Source organism: Tinamus guttatus, unplaced genomic scaffold (assembly GCF_059628265.1).
Source record: "Tinamus guttatus ecotype Peru unplaced genomic scaffold, ASM5962826v1 Tinamus_guttatus_pri_ptg000179l, whole genome shotgun sequence".
Taxonomy (NCBI): Eukaryota; Metazoa; Chordata; class Aves; order Tinamiformes; family Tinamidae; genus Tinamus; species Tinamus guttatus.
In genome coordinates, this window is record NW_028288713.1 from 116,230 (window position 1) to 139,083 (window position 22,854).

General features: G+C 39.2%; 1 protein-coding gene across 1 annotated transcript in view; it reads right to left on the reverse strand.

Annotated features, from left to right (window-relative positions):
- Positions 1 to 22,854, reverse strand: part of LOC104564594 (protein cordon-bleu) — a 107,057-nt gene that overhangs the window by 76,495 nt on the left and 7,708 nt on the right. Inside the window, exon 6 of the mRNA XM_088523302.1 lies at positions 20,992 to 21,075. Coding sequence (XP_088379428.1) covers positions 20,992 to 21,075 — 84 coding nt within the window. The remainder of the gene's footprint in view (positions 1 to 20,991; positions 21,076 to 22,854) is intronic.

A 22,854-nucleotide genomic window follows, 5' to 3' on the forward strand; every position in this document is an offset into this window, starting at 1 on the left:
TAAAATTCTACTTTTTGCAAGACTATGAAAGCACAGATCCCACTGAACTCACTGGAAGTGAGTTTGTGAGTCTAAACCAAAGACTAGTCTGTGCTCCAAAGTCATCAGTTCAGAAGTGAATTATAAAATGTCTTTTACAAACTACATGAACAGAACTTATTATGGACAGTTTCAAAATTCTTAATCATATTAATAAAACAATATTAGATTTTTCCACCAAAATTGTAACTGTGCTGTTGTGAGAAGCCTATTTTGTAAAAATAGATGTGCATAAAAGTGGAAGTTAGCTACATTTGTTTTCAAGAGATATCCCTCATACGCAACTCTCTTCCCCAAAGCCCTGTTATTAGCATTTCCTTGACTTTCTGGTGACACTAAGTGGCGTTTAAAGGTCAGCAAGGAAGAGACTGCAGCTTGCCTGTGAGAGCGATCCGACTTCCCGTTCCCTGTCCACACTGGTCAATAAAAATTTTTCAAAATGTCAAGTTCTTTCCTTGTGAGGTTGCTATGGCCAGGCCCTTCTTCCGCAGGTCCTTGCCAAAACCCACATATTTGAGCTCTCTGTCTTGTTATGCAATTTCCTTCTGAGAAGTTTTTAAATCAAAGGTAATCAGTTGAGTTGTTTTTAAGCACTTGAAGTACCAGATGTATCAGCAAAAAAGCAGGCTTTTTCTTTTCTTTTTTTTTTTCCCCCAAACAGAGAAAAAATTCTATGTCTGAAGGGGATTAATTTTTTGCCAGTACACCATGAACAAATAGGAAAGGTATGACCTGAAGCAGGCAGGCAAATTTGGCTACTCAGTGACAGCAGGATAATTTATCTCTGTTGGAAATTTAAACATCATTAATGCAAAATCTTATTGACTGGCTGAATTACAGCATAGCTGATGACAACTGGCCATTTAAAATGCTATTCCAGAAACAATGTCAGCTACAGCACTAACTGACTATTTCATGATACCGAAATCCCTTGTCCTAGTACTAAATCTGACAACATCAAAACTGAATTAATTTAAGCAAACCAAAACCAAAGCATAACATTGCAGCTAGAAGACCTATTGGAGACAGAGATTTTTTTTTTTTTAAACCCTCAAACTGTGACTACTCAGATTTTCCTTTTAAACTGACCACATTGAACACAGTTTGGTTTTGGTAATTCCTGCAGCCCTTGGGATTAACATTACAGTGCTTGCATCAAGTTTACAGAGTGGAAGAAAAAAAGGTTGTTTTTTTTTTCTGCTCTGCAGATGTGGGGAGGAGAGAGGGAGGGAAGGCACATAGTGCTTACACCTTAACTTTAGATCTCTCATTCCCTTTTGCTATTAGAAGGAAAAAAAATGATCACTCCACACAGTATTAAAAGAGGTAACCGCTGCATTTCTGCCGCAGTAACTCATACGCCATAGTAACTCATACAGTCAATACCATGTTGATTTTATGTCTTACCAAGTCCGTTTTCAAAGTTTTACAGTAAAAGTTTTGAGTTATGTTTTGAAGCGTACACAACTACAACCCTATCCTTGTATAAGTCTATTTTTGTAGCTAACTAGCAATTTCGAATCTGCGGTCAGGACTCATTTGGTGAGCACCAGAACATACCCAGCTAAAATAAGAAACGCCTGCAAATGTTCTCTCCCCTGTGTCTATGTGATTCCTCCCTCACCCTGACCATATTCCTTTCATTGCAGCACTGACTTTGCTGTCCATAAAGTCCTAGCAGTGCCAGGTACATGGCAGACCACCTCCTTTCTGAGGTCTCCTATGCTGCACTGAAGCAGCATTCACGGACCTTCCCCTGCAGAGGTTACTAAAGGCTTCCTATGAAACAAGTCCACAAGTTCAATTGCTGAACAGGCCTTATCCTCAGAAAATTGTTCCCTGTGGCTTAACTATACTCTACCTTCCTAGAAGTTTATCTGACTGCTTCTTGTCCTAACCTTGGCTGAAACACATCTGAGGCGTCTTTGCACCTAGGAGCGCAGCCTTGGTTTCCAACTCGTTCCTGCTCACTTTACACTGCCTGTGTGGTCCACTGTCTTTTACAGCATAAAAATTGCAAGAACAGCCATGCTAAGAGGCAGAACTAGAAAAGATTAGCTCCAGGAAAAGAGCTTCCCAAGCCGATCAGACTGAGGAAGAATGAGACTGACTGTCTCAAGAGCACGCTGCCCGTGAGTTTCTACACCATGAAGTAGCATGGGTATTAACCTAAGCCCTATGCACTGCACAGAGGGCAAAGAGCCTCTCCAATCACAGAACACTTTCAAGAATCTTAGGTTTGCTATACTTTTTCTGTTCGAAGCAATCCTCTAAATTCCTTTTCTATTTACAAATTGAATAAGCGCTGAATGAATACTCAGGAAAAAAAAAATCACAAATAACCCGTTTTTTTAATGGAGCAAACCAATTCTTGATTTTGATGTTGAGGAACATTGCACTCCATTCGCTGGTTGCCTAGGAGACATGCACCTGAACATGCTCGTGTTTGTCATTTCATACGAATATGAAGAATCAGATATAGTGAAAATGAAACCTAACGGCTAATATCAGTGTAACCTCCTACTGCCACCTCTGTGTAGGTCATCTGCTAAAGTCAAGTTGAAACAGAAGTGTCTGGAATTCATAAATTTAAAAATCCCAACTCCTTAACCTTCCATTTGAAAAGTGTCCTTAAAAATCTCTGATGATTTGAAATTCAATATATTTATTCTAAAAAACTTCTATCTCTACATTTCCCTCTTCCGGATTTTTCCCCAGATCATACTATATACATTGTACTTGGAAAAAACTTTTGTCCATTGTGGCTACAACATAGATTTGCTCTTTTTCCGAGAATAGCCAAGACTTCGCCTGTGGAAGTCTGCCTGGTAGAATGAAGAGATCAGTCATGGTATCAAGGGGAAGGGACACAGTGATATTTTCTCCATCACAGCAATACACACGCACAAGGAAAGGATAGCTTGCTTGGTGCACATCTCTGCGCTTTTATGATCTCTTCTTCCTAAAGGACTGTATGTTGCTAATAAATTCATAGTTGCTTTCCAAAAAGCATCCCAACAGAAGGCAAAAGCAGCCTTTCTTGACAGTAGAGGGCTGACGCCAACCTTTATAAGCAGTGGGGGAGATGGAGAGAAGGCTGAACCACATCTCAGGGAGTGGGATCACACACCATGCTCGCTGATGCTAGTGGGAAAACTGGAGTCCTTTTAGGACTTCATTTCCCTTCTCATACCCCAATAATCAGTGCTTGGCAGATGCACATAACATACGAAAGTCTTCTACTATCAACCTGGACACTTAAGTGATTGAATCAGCCTGTAAGCACATACCCTACAGACCCTGGGAAGCAGAGCTGAGGAACCTGCTCAAAGGCAAAGGAACAGATCTTGTTTGATCATAGAAATGAACGCTGACAAGTCAATCCCAACACATTTGCTGCAAATCTTTCTCAAGCGTAATTTGTTCCATTTCCATCACATGCCACATCCTGAAAAGGCTGAAAAAACATTTGTTGAAACTTGAAGTTCACTAGCCATAAATAAAAAAAAAAAAATCTTAGGTTGCTCCTCCCTGGCAAAATGAGGTTCTAAGTACACAAGTTGATCTATTTTCTACTTCATATTCCACATTCTGCCTTCCACCAGATTCTGAGGTGCCAAAAATACAGATCAAAACCCGTGAAACATAAAATCTAATCTCCGAAATAGCCACACGCTTCAGCATGTATGCATTACAAGATGTCCTTGTGGACAAATATAGTGAAATTCTCGTGCTTTTTTAAAAAAATATATACACCTCCAATCACATGAAGAATAAACAGAGACAACACAGAAAAATCACAGGAACTTTTATGCTCACGTGCCTAGAAATAGTCAAATTCCCTCAGGTGCATCTAGTCTTTATGCCCCTTATAGACTATATAGACTAAAGGGCTGTGTAGACAATATGATTTTTTTTTTTTCCCCCCTCCATCACAGATGCATGTTAAAACAAAACTCTAAAATTGAAATACTCTTGCTTGTATTCTGGATACATAAACTCTCCTGAGACAAAACCATCAGCAGTGCACTCCTGCATTGGATATTCTCTGTTGCCATTTAGTAGTTTAATGTAAATTTTATTGCCCGGCGCAAGTTGTGCAGGCTGTAAACAGACCTTGAGTATGAATTCCAAAGCCAAGCTAAAGTGCAGGTGACGCCTCGGAAGTATGATGGCTGCTTGAAAATAGGGTTGTTAGCATTTCACGCGTTGTGAAACGATGCGTCTTTCAGAGGTGTGTGAGGACACCTCTGCATATCAGTTGCTCAAATGCTCTTTTTTTTTTTTTTTCTTACTCCTTTTAATATCACTCTGGAAAAAATATCAGAACTCATTTATGTATAAAATACACTGTCTCAGGGTTGATTTACATTTTCCTGGTTAGACTGCTAAAAATTATTCTACCACAAGTCCAACTCCTTCCATCACAGAACATAGTCAAAATTCATCAGACCATATTTTTTCATATTTGTCAAAAAATGCAAACATGAAAAAAGCAGTATGGAGAAAAAAGATTAAATTCAACGAGTTCTCAAAATGGAACAGCCGAAAAAAGTGTCAGTCAACAAATTCAATCATTCACATCACTCCTGGAAAGCCACACACACACACACACACACACGTGCTAAATATGCCTATCATTACCTGACAATCTAATAGATACATCACAGCAAGAAAAAAAAAATTGTCCTGTACTATGCCAAACAAACAAAAGAACCATAAGAGTTAATCCACAAAGACAAGAAAAGGCTTATCTTTAAAAAAGATAAAATGCCTCATGAAATGAGGATGGCAGATGGGTTTGCAATGGGAAATATGAAGGGAGTTTGATGAATTAAAACAGGTTATAGAAAAAATGTAGAAAACACTAATTATCTGTTAACTAAATGGTGCAAAAGGAAAAGTGAATTAGGAAGAAATGAGGACAAAAACAAAAATAGTGATTACAGAGAATAATGAAATAGGTGTATTCACCAGAAACAAGCAAACTGTGGAAGTCTTTGCAGATATTCAAAGATGGAAGTTACCTATAAATATCGAAAGATCAGAATGAGGCAAAGCCAAATATGATGAGATACCACTGATTCATGACCTGGACAAAGAACTATGAACTAAAGAGAGAGTATTGCACAGGAGAGAAACAAGAAAACTCAATGATTGACTGCCCATATGTTAGACTAGAAAGTTGGTACTGTCAGTGTTGACACAGTGAAGAGCAGCTGACATGAAGATGCTGGAGAAAAAAAAAAGAGCAATATGAACAGAACTTAAACTGCTCACAACTCTGTACTGAAAACAAAGGAGTAGGGGGATGAATACATGGATTTATGAAGATGTAATAACTGCATATGTTAGGAATTCTAATACAAAAACATGAAATGAGGCAGAAGGGAAGAAAATGCCAAAGAAACATCTTAAAACCAACCATGAAAGAAGCCTAGGAGGAGCCAATAGCAGACCCTAATAGAGAGGTGAAGAACATTGTAGAGAAACTGAAGCACAAAGAAGATTATAGAGAAAAATTAAGCACCGACTCCAAAGTTCAATTAAAGCACCATATAAAAAAGATGACAGAAAAAATATCAAGTTAGAAGTATAACAAGGAGGAAAAATCATTTGAAATTAAGGCATGGGAAGACCATTAGTAAATCTAGTGAGAGCAGTCTTGGAAGAATGAAGGCGGAAAAGGTCGAAGTTTTATAAGTCTGAAATGTCTGTTCTCTCTTTTCACTTGCCCTGTGTAAAAACAGATTATCTCAACCAAATACTGTTGAACAACCAAAATAAATAATAACAATAATAATAATAAAAATCAGTCTCTGTTATTAGTGGTCTGGCAACAGATTTCAGAAAGAGGGGAGTTCAAAAGGTCGAAGACCCACAACAGCAAAATAGACATTTTCTTAATTTCCAATGGTTTTTAAGCATTCAGCAACCATAAACAACCACAAAAATGATCAGAGGTTTAGAGCAAACTGAATTAATCATTGCAATAAGAAGTTACTTTCCCTTGTTTTCATAGATTTTTTAAATCTATAAGCCAATGTGATTGGGACACAGGAGATACGAGTTGCCATATTTGAAATACATGCCCTTATACCCTTCTGAAATTCCAAAATATTTTTTTAAAAAACTACTGCAATCAATTATTTTTCCCATATAGGAGCTATCAGTTCACTACAGTTGCTCATCTTCAATGTATTTTCATTGTAAATATGCCAGCTTGCACTGGACGAGAGTGTGGAAACTTTGCTTAAAATACACTGTTTTAAATATATCTGCTATAATGCTTGCATAGCTAAGTTTTATGGAAACCAAAAATATTAGTGTTACAACTCCAGACATTTGGCTTTTTGTGTGTGTACTTGTTTGGTTTTGAAATAAAAAAAGAAATAAAAAAAATAAAAAAGGGAAATTCACTTTTTTACAGAAAGATTTTTTTTTATTCCAGTAAAATGAAAGTCCTCTCCACTTAAATGAAGGTGTTCTCCTTGAAGGATCTTCCATCTTCCAGTGACAAAATCATTAGACAGTCAATTCATATCACCTGTTAGTGGCTTTCTGACACTTACAACTTTTGACCCCCAAAAAACTCTAGTTCTCTTAGTAAAAATATTAGAGATGAAGATGAATGGCAAAACGCTTATCTGAAACTCACAAGCAAATCTTCACTGATATCTGCAAAACTTCTCTAAAGTCAAAGTTGTTCCTCTAACTTACATTAAAGGAACTGGTCTCCAGCTCTTACAGCCTAATTCCCACACAACTTCTTCATTAAGTTAGAATGAAGTTGTGCAACTGCTTTTCCTTTTGAAGTCTATGGTAACTGTAGGTGTTTAGCTAGAGGGAACTGAATAATATCATCCGATTGTCAGGGCAAAATTTCAGAAAGGACACTATACAGTTGTTTTAAATGATAAAACAGCCAAACATAATATTGAAAAACACTGAACTTTAAGAATCTGAAGATTTTAAATCTCAAATTAGAAGACCAAATCAGTCTCCAAACTCTGGAATTAGCACAAATCTTAACACAAATCCTAATTACAGAGTCAGTGTTAGAATACTCTAAGAGGATTCTAGCAGCATGAATCAGAAGTCAATAGCCGCGAATTACCCTGCTTCAATTAGCTCTTTCAAATGTGTGTGTGCATGTGTACATCACACACGTAGACTTACACACAGAGTACAACATGCTGAGTCTTAAACTTTAACGGAGCCTCAACCAGCTCCTAAATGGTACCTGCACTTTTCCACAGAGAATTTATGGCAGCGAATGTTGGCACTGCAGTAGCCCAGAACTTTTTGTAGATATTACAATTTTTAGCAGAGGACAAAAGGGCACATTTACACAGCATCATGTTCATAGCTTGATGCACACGTAATGATTTTATAGCAGTTGCAATTTTGTCTTCAATCAATATCTGTGGTCAGGATAAAGGAGTGCAGTGGTGAGAAAAAGGTTTAAAGACAACACTCCTCTGATGGACAAGGGATAGAGCATATCTAGGTGTTGCCCTTTCCTGCACCTATGGAAATTACTTGTCCCATTAAAGGAGATGAAAAGTTTGGGTAGAAAATACCATGTGCTTATGCTTTGAAAAAAATTATGAGCATTTTTTTTTTTTCAAATCTGAACCTTGCAAAAATAAGAAATACATATCTCTGGCTTCTTTTCTCTCTTGTGAGCAATCCGTGTTGGAGGACAAGAGTATCTGAAGCAAGCAGCAAAAATCCCGCGAGTGCAGGAAGAAGGCACAGAAGTCCTAGTCAAGAATGAAGCACGAGATCCCCCTTTGAACTAGCTTGGAAGTACAATCAAACCTCACTTCAAACAACTTTGATCTTTTGTACTGTGAACACTCATTATGACAATTTTAACTGTGGCTTTGCCTAGGTCAGCCCTCTCTCTAAATAAAAATCCAGCTGGGAGACAGGACACTCACTATAGACTGAGTGGAAGTACAGGTGTGACGGAGCTCAAGCACTTCCATCTTTTCTGCCATGTGCAACATTTCACAGCTTTCATCCTTCCTCTACAGTATCCTATATGAAACTCAGCTTCTCCAAGCCTAAACAAATTAGTAAGATATCCTCAGGAAACCACAGCCTGACTTCTGAATGCTTGTTATTCTTAGGGGGCCAATTTTCCCACAATGTACAGCTTTGCTTTCTTTGCGAGTTCAGTGTGAAATGCTAAGAGATCACAGTTCTTGGATTTATTTATTCACACTGACCAGAGATTTCTGAAGCTCTTGGGTGCACTGCCCATTAAGGAGCTGTGGCAAAAAATTTCAAGCTCAGTTATCAATTTAACTGACACAAGTTAAAAACCATGGAAATAGACACAACAGGTATCTATACTTGGATTGGAAGTGAGATAACCACGTCTCAAACAGGGAAAACAGTGCTGAGAATTCATCTGACTTCTCTGGATACGTATGACTGTAGATAAAGGAAAACCTGCCTTTGCAACAAAGCGCTGGTCAGTGACAGCCACTCCTTGCTTTCCCACAGTTCACAATTCATCTTCAGCAAGACTTAACATGTTCACTTTTTTTTTTTTTTTTCCCCCCTTTTTTCTTTTTTTCCCCCCCTCCCCCAGTGGGCAAATGCTGTATAAATTAAGCAACTTCAAGGGGTTCATCTATTTCAATTGTCCATCAAATAAGAATCAAGTTCATACATTTTCAAAGCTGACAGCAGGAATACAAGAAAATCCTTGTCCATACAAATGTGAATGCTAAGGGAGCAAAAGAATGAATGATTTTAAAGTGGCCTAGCACAGATAATGGCTAATATAAAGGACATGGGTCAAAGCCCGTTGAAGCCCACAGGAATTTTCCACCAGCTCTCACAAGCTCTGCATCAAGTCTCCAGCGGTCACTCAAATTTTGCTATGCCAAAAGACGGTCACATGGACACTCAACTAAACTGCCTCCGTTGTTTCTTCAAGATGTCTTTTTCTTCAGTATACTTGCAAACTCAGTGAGATTCATAACAATGCCAGCACAGAAAGCACATGTTCTTCTAACATAAGAACTGGCTCCAGATACTGATGCTTTAATATTTGCTGTTGAAGAAATGAAGGAAAAACAGCAGTGCATCTGATCACGACCAACAGGCAAAGAGCTGTTTAAGTGCGATCAAAATTCAAGTTAAAAAACAACAACCCGAAAAACTCAATGCCTGATCACACACTCTAGGGGATAATCTGGCTGTTAGAAGAGGGATTAAAAACAACAACAAAAAAACAATAACAAAACACCCCTCCAGTTCCACCAAAGCCCCTCCACTCCAGATGATGTTAAACAGCATACAAACAAATGACTACAAAGCTAAGACTATACACTGCTTTCATCCTTGGCATGATACGTTTTTCTGATTTAAGACTCTGCTACAGGAAATTAAAAGTAGAACAATATATTAAGACAGTTCACAATCAAGAGCAAAACATTAAGTACTAATAAAGTGTTCTGTTTGTACAGATACGCAATAAAGGTTTTTTCCCCCCTTAATTCAGACAGGTTACATGGAGTATTTTAGGGGGTGAAGGTTGGGAGCGCTTGGGAAAGGAGAGTTACTCTTATTTCAATACTAGTTAATGGCTTTGACTGACTTGTACAATTGCCAATATTTTTAGTTGATATTGTCTTTCTGACCTGTAACCCTTAAACTAGAACAAGGACCTTGTTTAACGTCTGTTAAATTTAGACGGCGCCACTAGCCGCTATTACTCCCTCTCCTGCTGCTGCTGCACTAATCTCCCATGCCAGCTGCTCAAATGTTTGCATTTGAAGGGCTTTCTCTGTTTGTACAGAAATGGGCTCTGCACAGCATCTCTCATCTGTACGTTTGCCAGAATCAAGGCAAGAAAAGCCTCGCTGCTGGAATTCTTGATTAATAAATGGTCTTAAATGTTTCTTCTCCCCCCATCTTCTGTCAAATCCACTGCCATTAGGTTTTTACAAGGCAAACCTCGACATAGCACTTTGTTGGCCTGACTCTTCTCCTATGCAAACAGCTGTAAATCAGGACAAGCCCCATTTAGATTCAATGAAATTACACCATCTCTCTGCTGAGGCTGGGAGAGATCAAAATTAAGATGTGCACCTGAACATTTGCTGGGACAAAAAGAAGAAAATGTTGTAATTGGGGGGTGGGAACCAAAAAGAAGGAAAAAAAAATGACAGTCATAAATCTAATGCTAATCTCTTCATTTAGCTATGCCACTAGGCTTGACAGAGCATCTGTACCTGCAGGTCCTAGAGATCAGCTCCCTCTGGTTCTTCTACGACAGCACCAAGGCACAGAAGCAACCAAGCTCTTTAGGGGGAGCTGGGTATCATTCTGAAAGGGCCAGCTGGCCTAACCCAAATGCCTCCTGCTAGTTCTCTATATCAGGGCCCTCCATGCTCTTTCGTCCATTTTGCTCCTTTTGTCTTGACCCAATTGCTCTTCTGGGCCTTTCCATGTACCAATTCTAAAACCTAAAGTACTTTCCTTTCATGAGTTTCTTACCTTTCATGACTGTTTTGGGATCTGCCTAGAAGTATGAATGCAAAAGCATAAATAACTAGGAAAAAAACACATTTTGAAAAATTAGAACTGCCTGATGTAGTATTCAAAAAAAAAAGTGGGAAAGAGCATACTGTATGCATAGGAAGACCTTTTTGGCAGCAAAGGGCATGCAAATGGTTCTATTCTGTCCTTTCTTCATATAAGCAAATCCTGTTTGAGTTAAAGGGAGACCTGTAAGGCCTGCTAAGACTTATGCAAGTTCAACTTTGCATGACAGAACTAAGCCATGAAGTTCACTTAGGAAAACTTCCCCATCAAAGTAAAATATATTGTGTCCTGTCAGCAAATGTTGTTTTGCAAATCCTCCCTTACCTGCCATAAGATGTTATTGAGACATATGGTTTCACACGCTACGAAGTAGCTCATTTCTGCCAGTGAACAATAATGCACTGAACAAATATGTGTGGAAACTATGAGATCATCTAATTAAAAAAAATGTTATTGTTTGTCACCACTTTTAATGAAATCGACTCTTCACTGTCCACAGAAGAGTCTGGAAAAGAACCAAATCCTATTAGCGCTCATGCCTCAGAAATTCTTCGCAAGGGAATGAATTTCTACCATAGCCAGCATTGAAAATGTTTACTGTATCTAAAAATCTATATATGCTAATAGAATATTTTAGACTAGCATAATAAATTTGTGGTTACATATGATTCAGATTATGCCACTACAAAGACAGGGGTTACCATCTGGAAAAAAAAAAAAGAAATAGAAATTCACTGAACACAGACAAGATGGAGACCATGACATAAAATTAACCATTTCTGATTTCATCTAGTAAAGGGCATTGGCATAAATACACACTAATCCTTCCATTGCAGCAGTAACATTTGGAAAGCTTTAGAAGAAATATTTTGGAATCCGTCATTAAATCAAAAAGAAATGTGCTTTGCAATGGAATTAATTCCCTGACTCATTCCCAGACGGTCCCAAACTTAAACACAAAGAACATTTTATATACACAGAAATATGTGAAATCCCTTTCCAAGTAACTCAATCTTTGCTTATTCAATTGCAGAAAAAAGGGATCTTAGAATTAACTTTTATTTAAAGGTGGTATTTTCAATACCACTACACGCTTTCCTGTACTCTGAGAACTAAATGCCGAATAAATTATAACCAAATAGGAATTACAAGGCTATTACACACTATTAAGGGGCTCTAATAGTACTAAATACCAAGGAGGCAAAGCCTGAGTGGTTGAGATGTCACTAGAAAAATCTCAAATGGAATTTAACTTTGTCTTTGTCTTCTTTTTTAATGTCCTTTTATTAATGCAAATTAAAAGACATGGGTCTTATTACCTGCTGCTTTATTCTTTTTTTTTTTTTTTTTTTAAATCCTCCAGTGAGTTAACTTCAGAACTTTTCAGTGAAATCAGTAACAAAAGATGAATCAGACATGAAAGGACTTGGGTGGTTAAGGGTGTGTCACCAGGCCTTAATTAAACATTGAGGGAGATACGTGAGCCAGCTTACGCCAGCCCAGCTTCGTACGTCCCCAGACAGAGCCGGGAGCCCAGCTCTGGGAGCAGAATTGCCTCACACTGGTGTCAAGGCTAACTTACAGGCTCCTGTTAGCCTGGGCTACCCAAGCGTCACCTCTCTGGGTTTTTCCAAGGCTGCATCTCAAATACTGTGTTTAGTTTTGGGCCCCTTACTACAGGAAGGGCATTGAGGTGCTGAGGCTGTGCCAAGTCGGGCAACAAAGCTGGTCAGAGGACTGGAGCACAGACCTTACAATGAGCAGGTGAAGAAGCTGGGGTTATTTAGTCTGGCGTCAATGATCTTGAAGGTCTTTTCCAACCATAATGATTCCATGATTCTATGATGTGCCTGCTCCCATTTCGTGTGTCTGGTTTCTCCTTCTGGACTTGCTGACCTTGAAGCCATGAAGAAGCTATGTCCTTGTCCTCCCAAATAAACTCAACTCCACTAGGACCCATAAAGTTGGAAAGTATTTTCGTCAGCAAAGAGACTTGATCCAACAGACGAGCTAAAGCACACTTGTGAGACCGGGCTCCACACAAAACCCAACTGCTGGTAGAAGCCGCTGCATTATTTCTTCCCTCTTTTGTTCTCCCCTGCTATCCACGAGGTCAATATTCACTAAAAATATGGCCAAATCCAGGTTCAACTCTCTCTTCTATCTGAGGGGAACCAAGTCTCCCCCTCTCAGAGGGGGTCTGAGACTATCCTCTCTTCAAACACATGAATGTGCCCACCTAGAGAGAGCCAGAAGGATCACACCCAACTACTTGGAAATGAGATTAGGTTCCTCGTCTGAGCAGGGAGCATTCAGCTTTTCTAGTTCTAGCTTCAGTAACTATTCATGCACTGGATCACCTGTGTGCTTAGCATAAAAACATGCAAAAACATCCAGGACTAGAACCCAGAGTTGCCACCGCACTTGAGTGTTTTCATTACTGCTCAGAAGAGTTAAGCTTGCTCTAGCTTTGAGTCATTGAATATTTTGGTATCTATACATAAGGGCACTTCATACACCAAGAGTATCTCAGAGCTTTGTTCCAGGCACTCTACCCTGGCGAGTATTTTCATTTTCATTGCAAACGAAATAATTCTCTCGGCAACAGTCCTGAAAGATAGCAAAGCAGCTACTACAGCTGAAATGGCGGTAACCCTTTGGAGGAACAGTTTTAAATGCCTAAAAGCACATAAAATGCCTAAAATTGCAGTTCAAGGGTTTACTCTCGAGTAGAGGCAGGTACCAGCCTGAGGTTGGAAACCTCAAAGATGATCGGAGTTCAGCATGTAGCTCTCGGTGCACTGATTTCGGTATTTTCAGAATATGGGAAACTTGATCCCATGATGCTTAAAGATGGAGTCCAATAGAACCCTATGCTGCCAGGTATTTAAAATCCCGTATTGCCAAGTATTGAAAAGCTGGCATGGCTGCATCCATTTTCCTTCCTAGACATGCACTTCCCCAAACCCCTTCTATTTGACTTGATTTCCATATTTCCCCCCAGTGTTCACTGTAGAACATTACTACAGAATATTTTGTTCAAAATATCCTGCAAAAACCTTTGGAGGACCAGAACTTCCTGAAATGTTTCTTTAGGAGCAACAACGAAGGGAAGAGAATGACAGAAGTCCAGCTTTCAAGGGCCCAACTGTCTTCTTCCTGCCTAGTCTGACTTACAACAAGCATGTAAGCACAACGTGCTATGGTGTTAAGCCTTCTGATTTTATTCCAAATCAGGTAGTTATTTTAAATTTATTTTATATGCAGCCTCTAGGAAGCAGCAATTACATGACAGCTTTTTGTTTGTTTTACAAGGTCTTCATAGTTGCAAACAAAAGATGTTTACAAATGCAACCTGTGCAAATACCTAAGACTCAAAAACAAAATCAGAGTTATAGAGTCATTATGGCTGGAAAAGACCTTTGAGATCGAGTACAACTGTAAACCCTTCAACACCATGCCTACTGAACCATGTCCTTAAATGCCTCATCCACATATTTCTTGAACACTGCCAGGGATGGTGATTCCACCACTTCTCTGGGCAGCAGCCTATTCCAATGCTTGACTACTCATTCCATGTAGAAATTTTTCCTGATATCTAACCTGAACATCCCCTGCAGCAGCTTGAGGCCATTTCCTCTTGTTCTATCTGTAGTTATTTTGGAGAAGAGACCGACCCTTGCCTCACTACAACTTCCTTTTAGGTAGTTGTAGATAGCAATAAGGTCTCCCCTGAACCTCCTCTTCAATCAGACTAAATAACCCCAGCTCCCTCAGTCACTCCTCATGAGGTCTGTGCTCCAGCTCCTTCACCAGCTTTGTTGCCCCTTCTTTGGACACACTCCAGCATTTAAATGTCCCTCTTGTAGTGAGGGGCCCAAAACTGAACACAGTATTCAAGATGCGGCCTCAGTCAGGCCGAGTACAGGGGGACGATCACTTCCCTAGTCCTGCTGACTGCAGTGTTCCTGATACAAGCCAGGCTGCCATTGGCCTTCTTGGCCACTCAAGCACACTGCTGTCTCATGTTAAGCTGACTGTTGACCAACACCCTTTTCTGCCATGCACACACACATCCTTCTCTAACATGCTACTCTGTCCCAAGCCTGTAGCATTGCATGGGATTGTCACCGAAGTGCAAGACCTGGCACTTGGCCTTGTCAAACCCCATACAGCTGGTCTCAGCCCATTGATCTAACCTGTCCAGACCCCTCTGCAGAGCTTTCCTACCCTCTTCCTCCCAGTTGGGTGTCATCTCCAAATTTGCTGAAGAGGCACTCTATCCTCTCATCCAGATCATTGATAAAGATACTACAGAGGACCAGCCCAACAATGATCCCTGAAGAACATGGCCTGTGACTGGTCACCAGCTGCATTTAACTCCACTCACCACCACCCTCTGGGTCTGGCCCTCCAGCCAGTTCTGCACCCAGCAAAGCATCTGTCTAAGCCCTGAGCTGCCAGCTTCTACAGGAGAAGGCGGTGGGAGACTGTTTCAAAGGCCTTATTAAAGTCTAAGTAGACCACGTCCACAGCCTTTCCCTCATCCACTAGGCAGGTCACCTGGTCATAGAAAGAGACCAGGTTGGCCAAGCAGGACCTGCCTTTCATGGAGCAGGGGAAGCATCCTAAATAATTTCTTATTGAATCACATGATTTTAAGCCAGGTATGTGGTGGTGGTGGTGGGGAGTGTGTATGTGTGTGCGCATGTAATGTATGTGTGTTGATAAATAGTTTTTAGATGTATCAAGCTAACAATCCTGTGGTACATAAGATAGGTAAGCAAAAGCAGCACAGCCAATGCAGAGGCCATCCAACATTCTAAGAGATTTTGTTTTCAAATGCTTGTAACTTTATGAAATTTTAAGCATACTGGCTGAGACTTTCCATTCCAGGTGTCTGCCTCAGGCTTTTTTGAGCCAAAGTAGTTCAGCTGGTTTTAAAAAAACAGAAACATTTTATTTATTTATAAAATATATCTGTGTATAGAAAATGTGTATATGTGCGCATGCATATAGTACATACCAACATTAAAAACCTTTTCTTTGAAGAGATCTGGCAATACAATTCTCTGTAGAAAGAACCTGAAGTTTGGTGGCAGGCTCCCCTTGTGTTAAGCTTTTACCTTCTGCTATCACTAGTGCGCTTTTACATGTGGTAAGAAAAATCTAAAGATATTACATGTATAAATGTATAATTTCTATGAATGAAGAAAGTAACTCACTGTGCACATCACAAAAGGAAGTGGATAATGCTGCAACTTTTCAGCAGGCACAACTCTGGCTGAAAGGGGGACCTCCACAGTCCACCTAATCTAACTCTCTACTGCGAGGCACACGTACTGCGTGTGTACTGCATCCCAATGAAAACTTTTAGAGGTTTTGCAGCACAGACTAGGTTATGATAGTCTCTTCAATAACCTACTCCAGTGTGAAACCTCTAGTCAGAAGTTTTTTCATCTAATTTCTACATTAAACCTTCTTTGCCATAAAGCCAATTACTTCTTGTCCTGTCCTCAGCAGACAAGGAAAAAGTTGATGACTCTCTTCTTTGGTGTCTATTTGAATTCTCTGAATGCCAGTCATCAGCCAGTTGGCTCTGACCAGCTCACCAAGTTTTGCAGCAAGAAAAGCTAACAAGAAAATAGAGTTATCACAAGCTATCAAACTAACTCAAGGAGATGGCAATCCTAGCTCTGAAATATCTGGCATTTAAATAAATCTATTTTCCTCTAAACAAGCAGTTTTCAATTGCACAACTTAAAACATTTATAACTCATCTTTCTTGAGTGTCATCCACTGGCACGCAACTACTGACTTACAAACACCCTCTAAGAGAAGACTGGTGGGGACAGACCTGACTACTGTGATATTTAGAGAATTCTCCCCATCCCTTTTGCTGGATTATGCATTTTGAAAACAAGCCCAAACTAAGCAAAAATATTTCAAAGCCAGATCACATGCTTTGCCTTTGACAATGTATATAAATAGCTCTACCCGTAGAACGGATAATAAGAGATATCCCAGGATTTGATCCTGCAAGTACAAACAAATACACATAACGAACATTTTAAGCATTGCTAGGATACCAAGAAGTAAGAACAGCATGAAAACAGGAATTTAAAGAGAATGCACCTGCCATAAATCTGAAGTATTAAAAGTATTTGGGTATTCACTTCCATTTACGTAACACAATCACAGAATGCTTAAGGTTGGAAGGGACCTCTAGAGATCATCTAGACCAACACCCCTGGCTCAAGCAGGGACACCTAGAGCACGTGGCACAGGGTCACATCCAGGTAGCTTTTGAACACAGACAGTATTCTCATTGCTACAGCTTTGCTAGTGCCTAAAACAGTACATAACTATGTGAGGTGAAAACCTTGACAGAAGACATGGTATTCACTGATCAGCTGAAGTGGAACATGGTCTAAAAGATGTCACATATTCACTTACTTTTGCATAACAAGGCTTGATCTCTCTCCCAATCACCCCTGGACTGGGAGATTAGATAATTAATGGTCTAACTCCTGCCATCTCCAAGGGACTATAAGCTAGAACATAACATAAGCAACTGAACTCCTCCAAAGGTGAACTATATATTCTAACAAGGGCTCCATGGGGCTTGTAGCTGTTCCCAACATTGAATGACTGACAGGTTAGTAATTGGAAGAGTTCTGTGGACTTTTTGAACTGTTAGCACAGTATTTTCTTCTGAAAGCTGACTTTGCTTCATGTGTATGCACTAAAACATAGAAAGAAAACTTAAACATATCCTATAAATAAGAGCTAATCTTTTGTGATTAAAATGACACTGAATTGTTCTGATAGTTTAGGGCGTATGTATAGCGTATATGTCACAAACATATATAACAGCGGCTGTGACATAGCTCCATCAAGCATGAAGCTACTGGACAGTTTGCCTCATACACTGACATTCTGTATTTGGTCCAAAGACTACATTTTCAATAGTTTGTCGCATATGTCCTGATGAAAAATTTCTAACACTGAATCTCTGTTTTGAACTGGAAAAACCTTTTGTGATAAGACTTCGTGCTGAAGTTTCAAAACTTCTGATAAGCGTCCCAGTACTTTCTCCCAAACTGATTTATTACATAAACAAATTCCGTATCAGAGATACATGTCATTCAGCACTTGGGATGTTTTTTTCTTACTCTTGTTTTATGAAAACACAAAGACTCTCCAAGTAAAAACAGCTAATTTTAGTACTGAGTTTCAGCTTCAACAGTTGTTCATTTGAGGATAGTGACACCAAGTGGCCGAGATGACTTAAAACCCTCTTTTCCCCCTCAGCACTAAGTTTGAGCTGTGAGAAATTTGGCACAGAGATAGAGCAAAATAGTTAAACATGCAGCAATTTCCAAGTATTTTATCTGAATGTCATGTTTATGAGTGTATTTCAACACTATTTGATTTGTGAAAGGTTACACTGGACATATGGTCATCTGCTTAGCACAAACCAATACAGAATCCAAGGGAAAGATTTCTGCATCATCTATGAAATCCCATTAGACTTCTCGTCCATTAAATTACTGATACACATTATTATGAATTGTTGCGCACTGAAGATTATCACAGAAAACTCTTTATTTGCATTTTTAATTCACTTTAACACCTTAACAGATTCTTCACTCTTTCTTCCTTAATTTTTCATAATATTGTGAATAAATGTCCTTTCAACTCCCGCACAAGTGTTTCCCAAATGGACTTTGAAAAATTTACTTCCCCATCAACAAACCCAAATATTTTTAAGAAGCATTAAGAATTCCAATAATATGTAGATAAATATGCTACTGAGGATAAAAGAATTCAACTTTTACCTGAGGGGAAAAAATCTCCCATTTCTTACAGCCTGATATGATTCTTTCATATTGTTCAGTTTTCAAACAAGCGATAAGGATCATTACCCTTTTTACAACGCAGCGCAAGTGCAGATGACCAAAACCAACTCTGAGAAAATAAATTAAGCTAAGCATAGCAAAGTTTTGTCATGCTCTTACCTCTGTAGCACTTCACTGAACTGCCCATTTCCTTACAGACAAGGAGGACTGTACTGAACCAACCAGTCCATCACTATGCTGAAGAGAATATATGAAAGTTAACAACAAATTCTTTTCCCTTCTCAAATAAATCTGAAAATTCTGGCTTCAATACCAATGCAGCAACGCAGAGTACTCTCAGCATGACTCAAAATGGAAAAAAAAAAGTTTCTGCTGGGTGACACTTAGTTAAAAGCCCTACTTCAATGAAAATTATTCTGCATAATGTATATTTTACATTTGGGGCTACATAAGATATCACTCAGTGTAAATAAGGACACTCAGCTTCACTGAACTGCATCATTTAGACTATCTTTGGAGCAGTAAGTACAATCAAGTATGACTCAAAACGGCTGGGAATCTCAAAGACCAACCCGTAAGAAACTGCCAAACCACATGTAAAAATTACAAGTTTCCCTGTTCAGTGAAACTTCTGCTTCAATTTTATCTTCCTTAAGTTAATTAAATTTATTTAGGACAAGTTCAGTGTATTCTAGAACGTTTTCTCCCAAGCCATCATAGCTGTTTGCTCTTTCCTCAGACCCATCTAGCCCATTTGAAGTACGGACTTCCTGCCCTCCTGAGCAAATCAGCTGCGCTGTGCATCCTCTGCAAGCTTTAATAGAAAAATACCAAATTAAGTGAGATGACTTCAGTAACTTCCTGTAAGTCCTAGCAGAATCAGTGCTCATACAAACAAGTGTCAAGCCAGAAGTAAAAGAAGTAAACACTGAACAACTGCATTGCAAGAAGTTTAAATCTGACATGAACATGTTCAGATGGCCAAGTAGCTAAATAATGACTCACCTTTACCTCTTTGTTTCTTACTCCAAGATGCCTTTGTGCCTTAAACTTAAGTGACTGTGCTTTTAAAAGACAAAGTTGTATTTTCAAGATAACAGCAACGTTAAAAGAGAAGACTTTATTTATGACTTTGCCTGCCTGCAAGAACAAACAGACATTCCTCTTCTGAACAGGCTAACGTTAAGATAGTCCAGATTATCTGAACTATCTCCAGCTCCTCAATGGAATTCCTTCTCTTCTTCCTCTTATAATAGCTTGGTATCAAAATATTGACCTTTACGTATAAGGCTACTGAAGATAAACTACAAACAGATTTTATTTTAGTAGACCTGGCCTAAGTTTTCTTTATACTGTGATCTAGCGTATTTATTTCAACTACCCATACCACTTTCTACTATAGCTTTATATTGATACAGCTTTCTCAGTAAAACATTGTTCTTCCTTCAGCGTCGTAAGCAACTTTCATATCTCTGTAGTCTTTCATTATGAAGTCTTCACAAACATGCCAAGTTGGATGCTCTTTACCCTCACAGCCAATCACTTCTCCATCTCTTTTCACCTTTTGACTTCTTTTATTTGATCCTTTTTCTTTGGGTTCTGCTATCTCTCTCCTCCTCCTTCATTTATTCATAATTTTCTGGCACTCTTCTCTCTCACTATTGAGCTGCACATTTTATGAATCAGCACTTCTTTTCCAAATATTTATTTCTGAGATACATTCAGAGTCAAACCTCACATTTCAGGCTTCTATCATGTCACCAACACTTTTTTTTTTTCCCCAAGTTTTGAAAATACAATGATGAAAAACCAAGTAATTAACCAATGCAACAAAATGACCCCATTTACTGTGATCACTCACCTACCAGAACAGTCTTCTGAAAGTATTTAGGATTCACTGTTGCTAATTAGATACCTAAGTCCTGGATTACAGGTCTGTCTCAAAGATGCTTTAAAACCTTTCTAGATCTGATTCGTAGCGTTTTAATACCTCAAAACCCTCTGAAGCTCCTAAAAAAAACCCTCTCCTGCTATTTCTGGCATTCAAAACAGAAGACAACATACATAAGAAACATGTGCAATGCTGCCATGCTCAGAGAAGACGTGAAGTGATAGAAGAGCTGCAGAGCAGCTTTAAGAAAGAAAAGATCCCATTAAAGGTCCTGACATGGAAAACAAATATTTGCTCCATGCAGTGTGGTAACTGTCTTAAAGCCCAGTTCAAATGAGGAGAACACCTACCTCCTTCATTAAACCACTTTTTGTTTAAAACTGCTTCAAATTTTATGTTGAGAGAAACCTATTTATACTGAAGCTAGCAAAAAGTTTATTTGAAGATAATGCATTGCATCTAGATGTGTGAACCACACACACGAAAGACTAGTTCAGGAAGACTATCTATGAAAAATGCTATTTCTACTTCTACTCAGCTAAGCATAGGGAAAAGCAGCAGTTTCTGCCATTTCGAACTGCAAGGTCTAATAGGAATGCAGTAGCATCTACCAGCCATGTTAGTACTTACATCCAAGCTTCCTTCACTTGTAGATGTAGAACTAAAAACATCCTCCTCACCACAATCTCTGTTCATCCACAAGTGCTCTTCTGTCTGCAACACAAACAGGTATCCTACATAGCAGCGAAAAATGAAACAAAACAGAGCAAAAACATCCCAGAGCAAAGCACCAAGCCTCATCACAGAACCAAGACAAATTGCCTCAGAGGGGCTGGAACTGATTGCTGAGAAACACTGAGGTTGTTTCCAAAATTTCTCTGATGGGCAAGGAAAGAAAACCATTAGCAGAACAATTCAAGAATAGGAATATAAGGAAACAAACAGAAGAATTCAAGGCAGACAGCTCCTGCAGCACCAAGGACTCGATTGTCATGGTCTCTGCAACACCTACTGGGACAGGGGATCGAAGCGAGGCACCTCTCCCCACAAACAGTTTTCATAGGGCTGCTTCCTTGTGCTCCTTCCCAAGCCATGCTGATCACCTGCACAGGACCTCTGCACTATTACAGTCCTTAGCAGTGCTAGTTTGATCACAGTTTAGCCTTGGGTTAAATTTCACATCAGAAAGATAACTGAGTTCATGCCACCTTTCTGTTTTTATGCCTATGGCAGGAGAACAGAGGGTAACCGATCCAGCATAAAATTAGAATGAACAAGATGATACCTGATCTGGTGTTTAGCCTGCCAGCACGAAGTTAACCAAAGAAATACTTTGAGCAAATTTGCATCACCTACCAGAACAGGTCTCTGCTTTCTATTCTGTGCCCCAGTGTTTTTAATATGGCAGAAAACAATCCCCAAAAGTGAGATCCAGTGTATCGTCACACCATGGCCACTGCCTTCAGTGACATGGGAGAGATGGAGGAAAATAGCATGTATACCCCAGAGGTAGGGAAGGAAATCCGAGCACAGGTCCATCTTGTGGAGTGACATCTGATCCAGGACAGCTTGCAGCACACGCTAACACTCTCTTCTTCCCTTGCACAGGAAAACCTATTGCCTTGTAAATACCTCCACGGTGCTGCTTCTGTGCAAGGCCTGAGACAGTCAGTATCAAAATCAGTTGTAAAATACACAACATGCATGAATGCAAACACACAGAATCACTCCAAATCAAAAGGCAAAGTGAGACCAAAGAAGAAGAAAAAAAAAAAAAAAGAAGAAAGAAAAAAGAGTAAAACAAATTATTGGATGCAACTGAAGTCTCAGCAAAGGAGTAAAAACTGTAAGGGAGTAACACTTTAAAGACCAGAGAACTGTAGGAGACCTCCTGGCCCACAGACTCCTGTGGCCTGAAGTCACCAGGCAATGCCTTCATAAACCTACCAAATCTTTTCTTAAAGAACAAAAGAAAAAACTAACAAACTAAAACTTAAATTAACTTGTCCTCATTTCACTAACGAAATCTCTTCAACAGTTTCACTGCTGTTTTGGCTAGAAACCTTCCATTAAACTTTAAACGAAGCCAGATGTATCCACGGCCAGTTAATATATAGTTGCTCTTGCATGCGCCACTATCCTTTATATTTAAGTAATTCTTTTCTCTTCTTGGGTGCAGACTGCTGGACATTCATACTGGAAAGGTGATTTCCTTGTTGGTCTAAATAATGTGACTGTTTTAATCTCTTTTCTTATAGCTTGCTTGGCATTTGAGAACAAGTATCAAATATGGGAGTTATCAGGGAAAGTCAATGAATTTGCCCAAACTAGCAAGACCTGCACCTTTATCACAGATCTAAAAACTCCTACTCATGCTTGTTTATGCCATTCCCATACTTTCTCCCAGGTCAAATATTAACCTATTAATTGATCCTCAGTATCCTTACTCTCCATTAGAATGAATATTTTTTTAAAAAAAATCCCATAGTATCA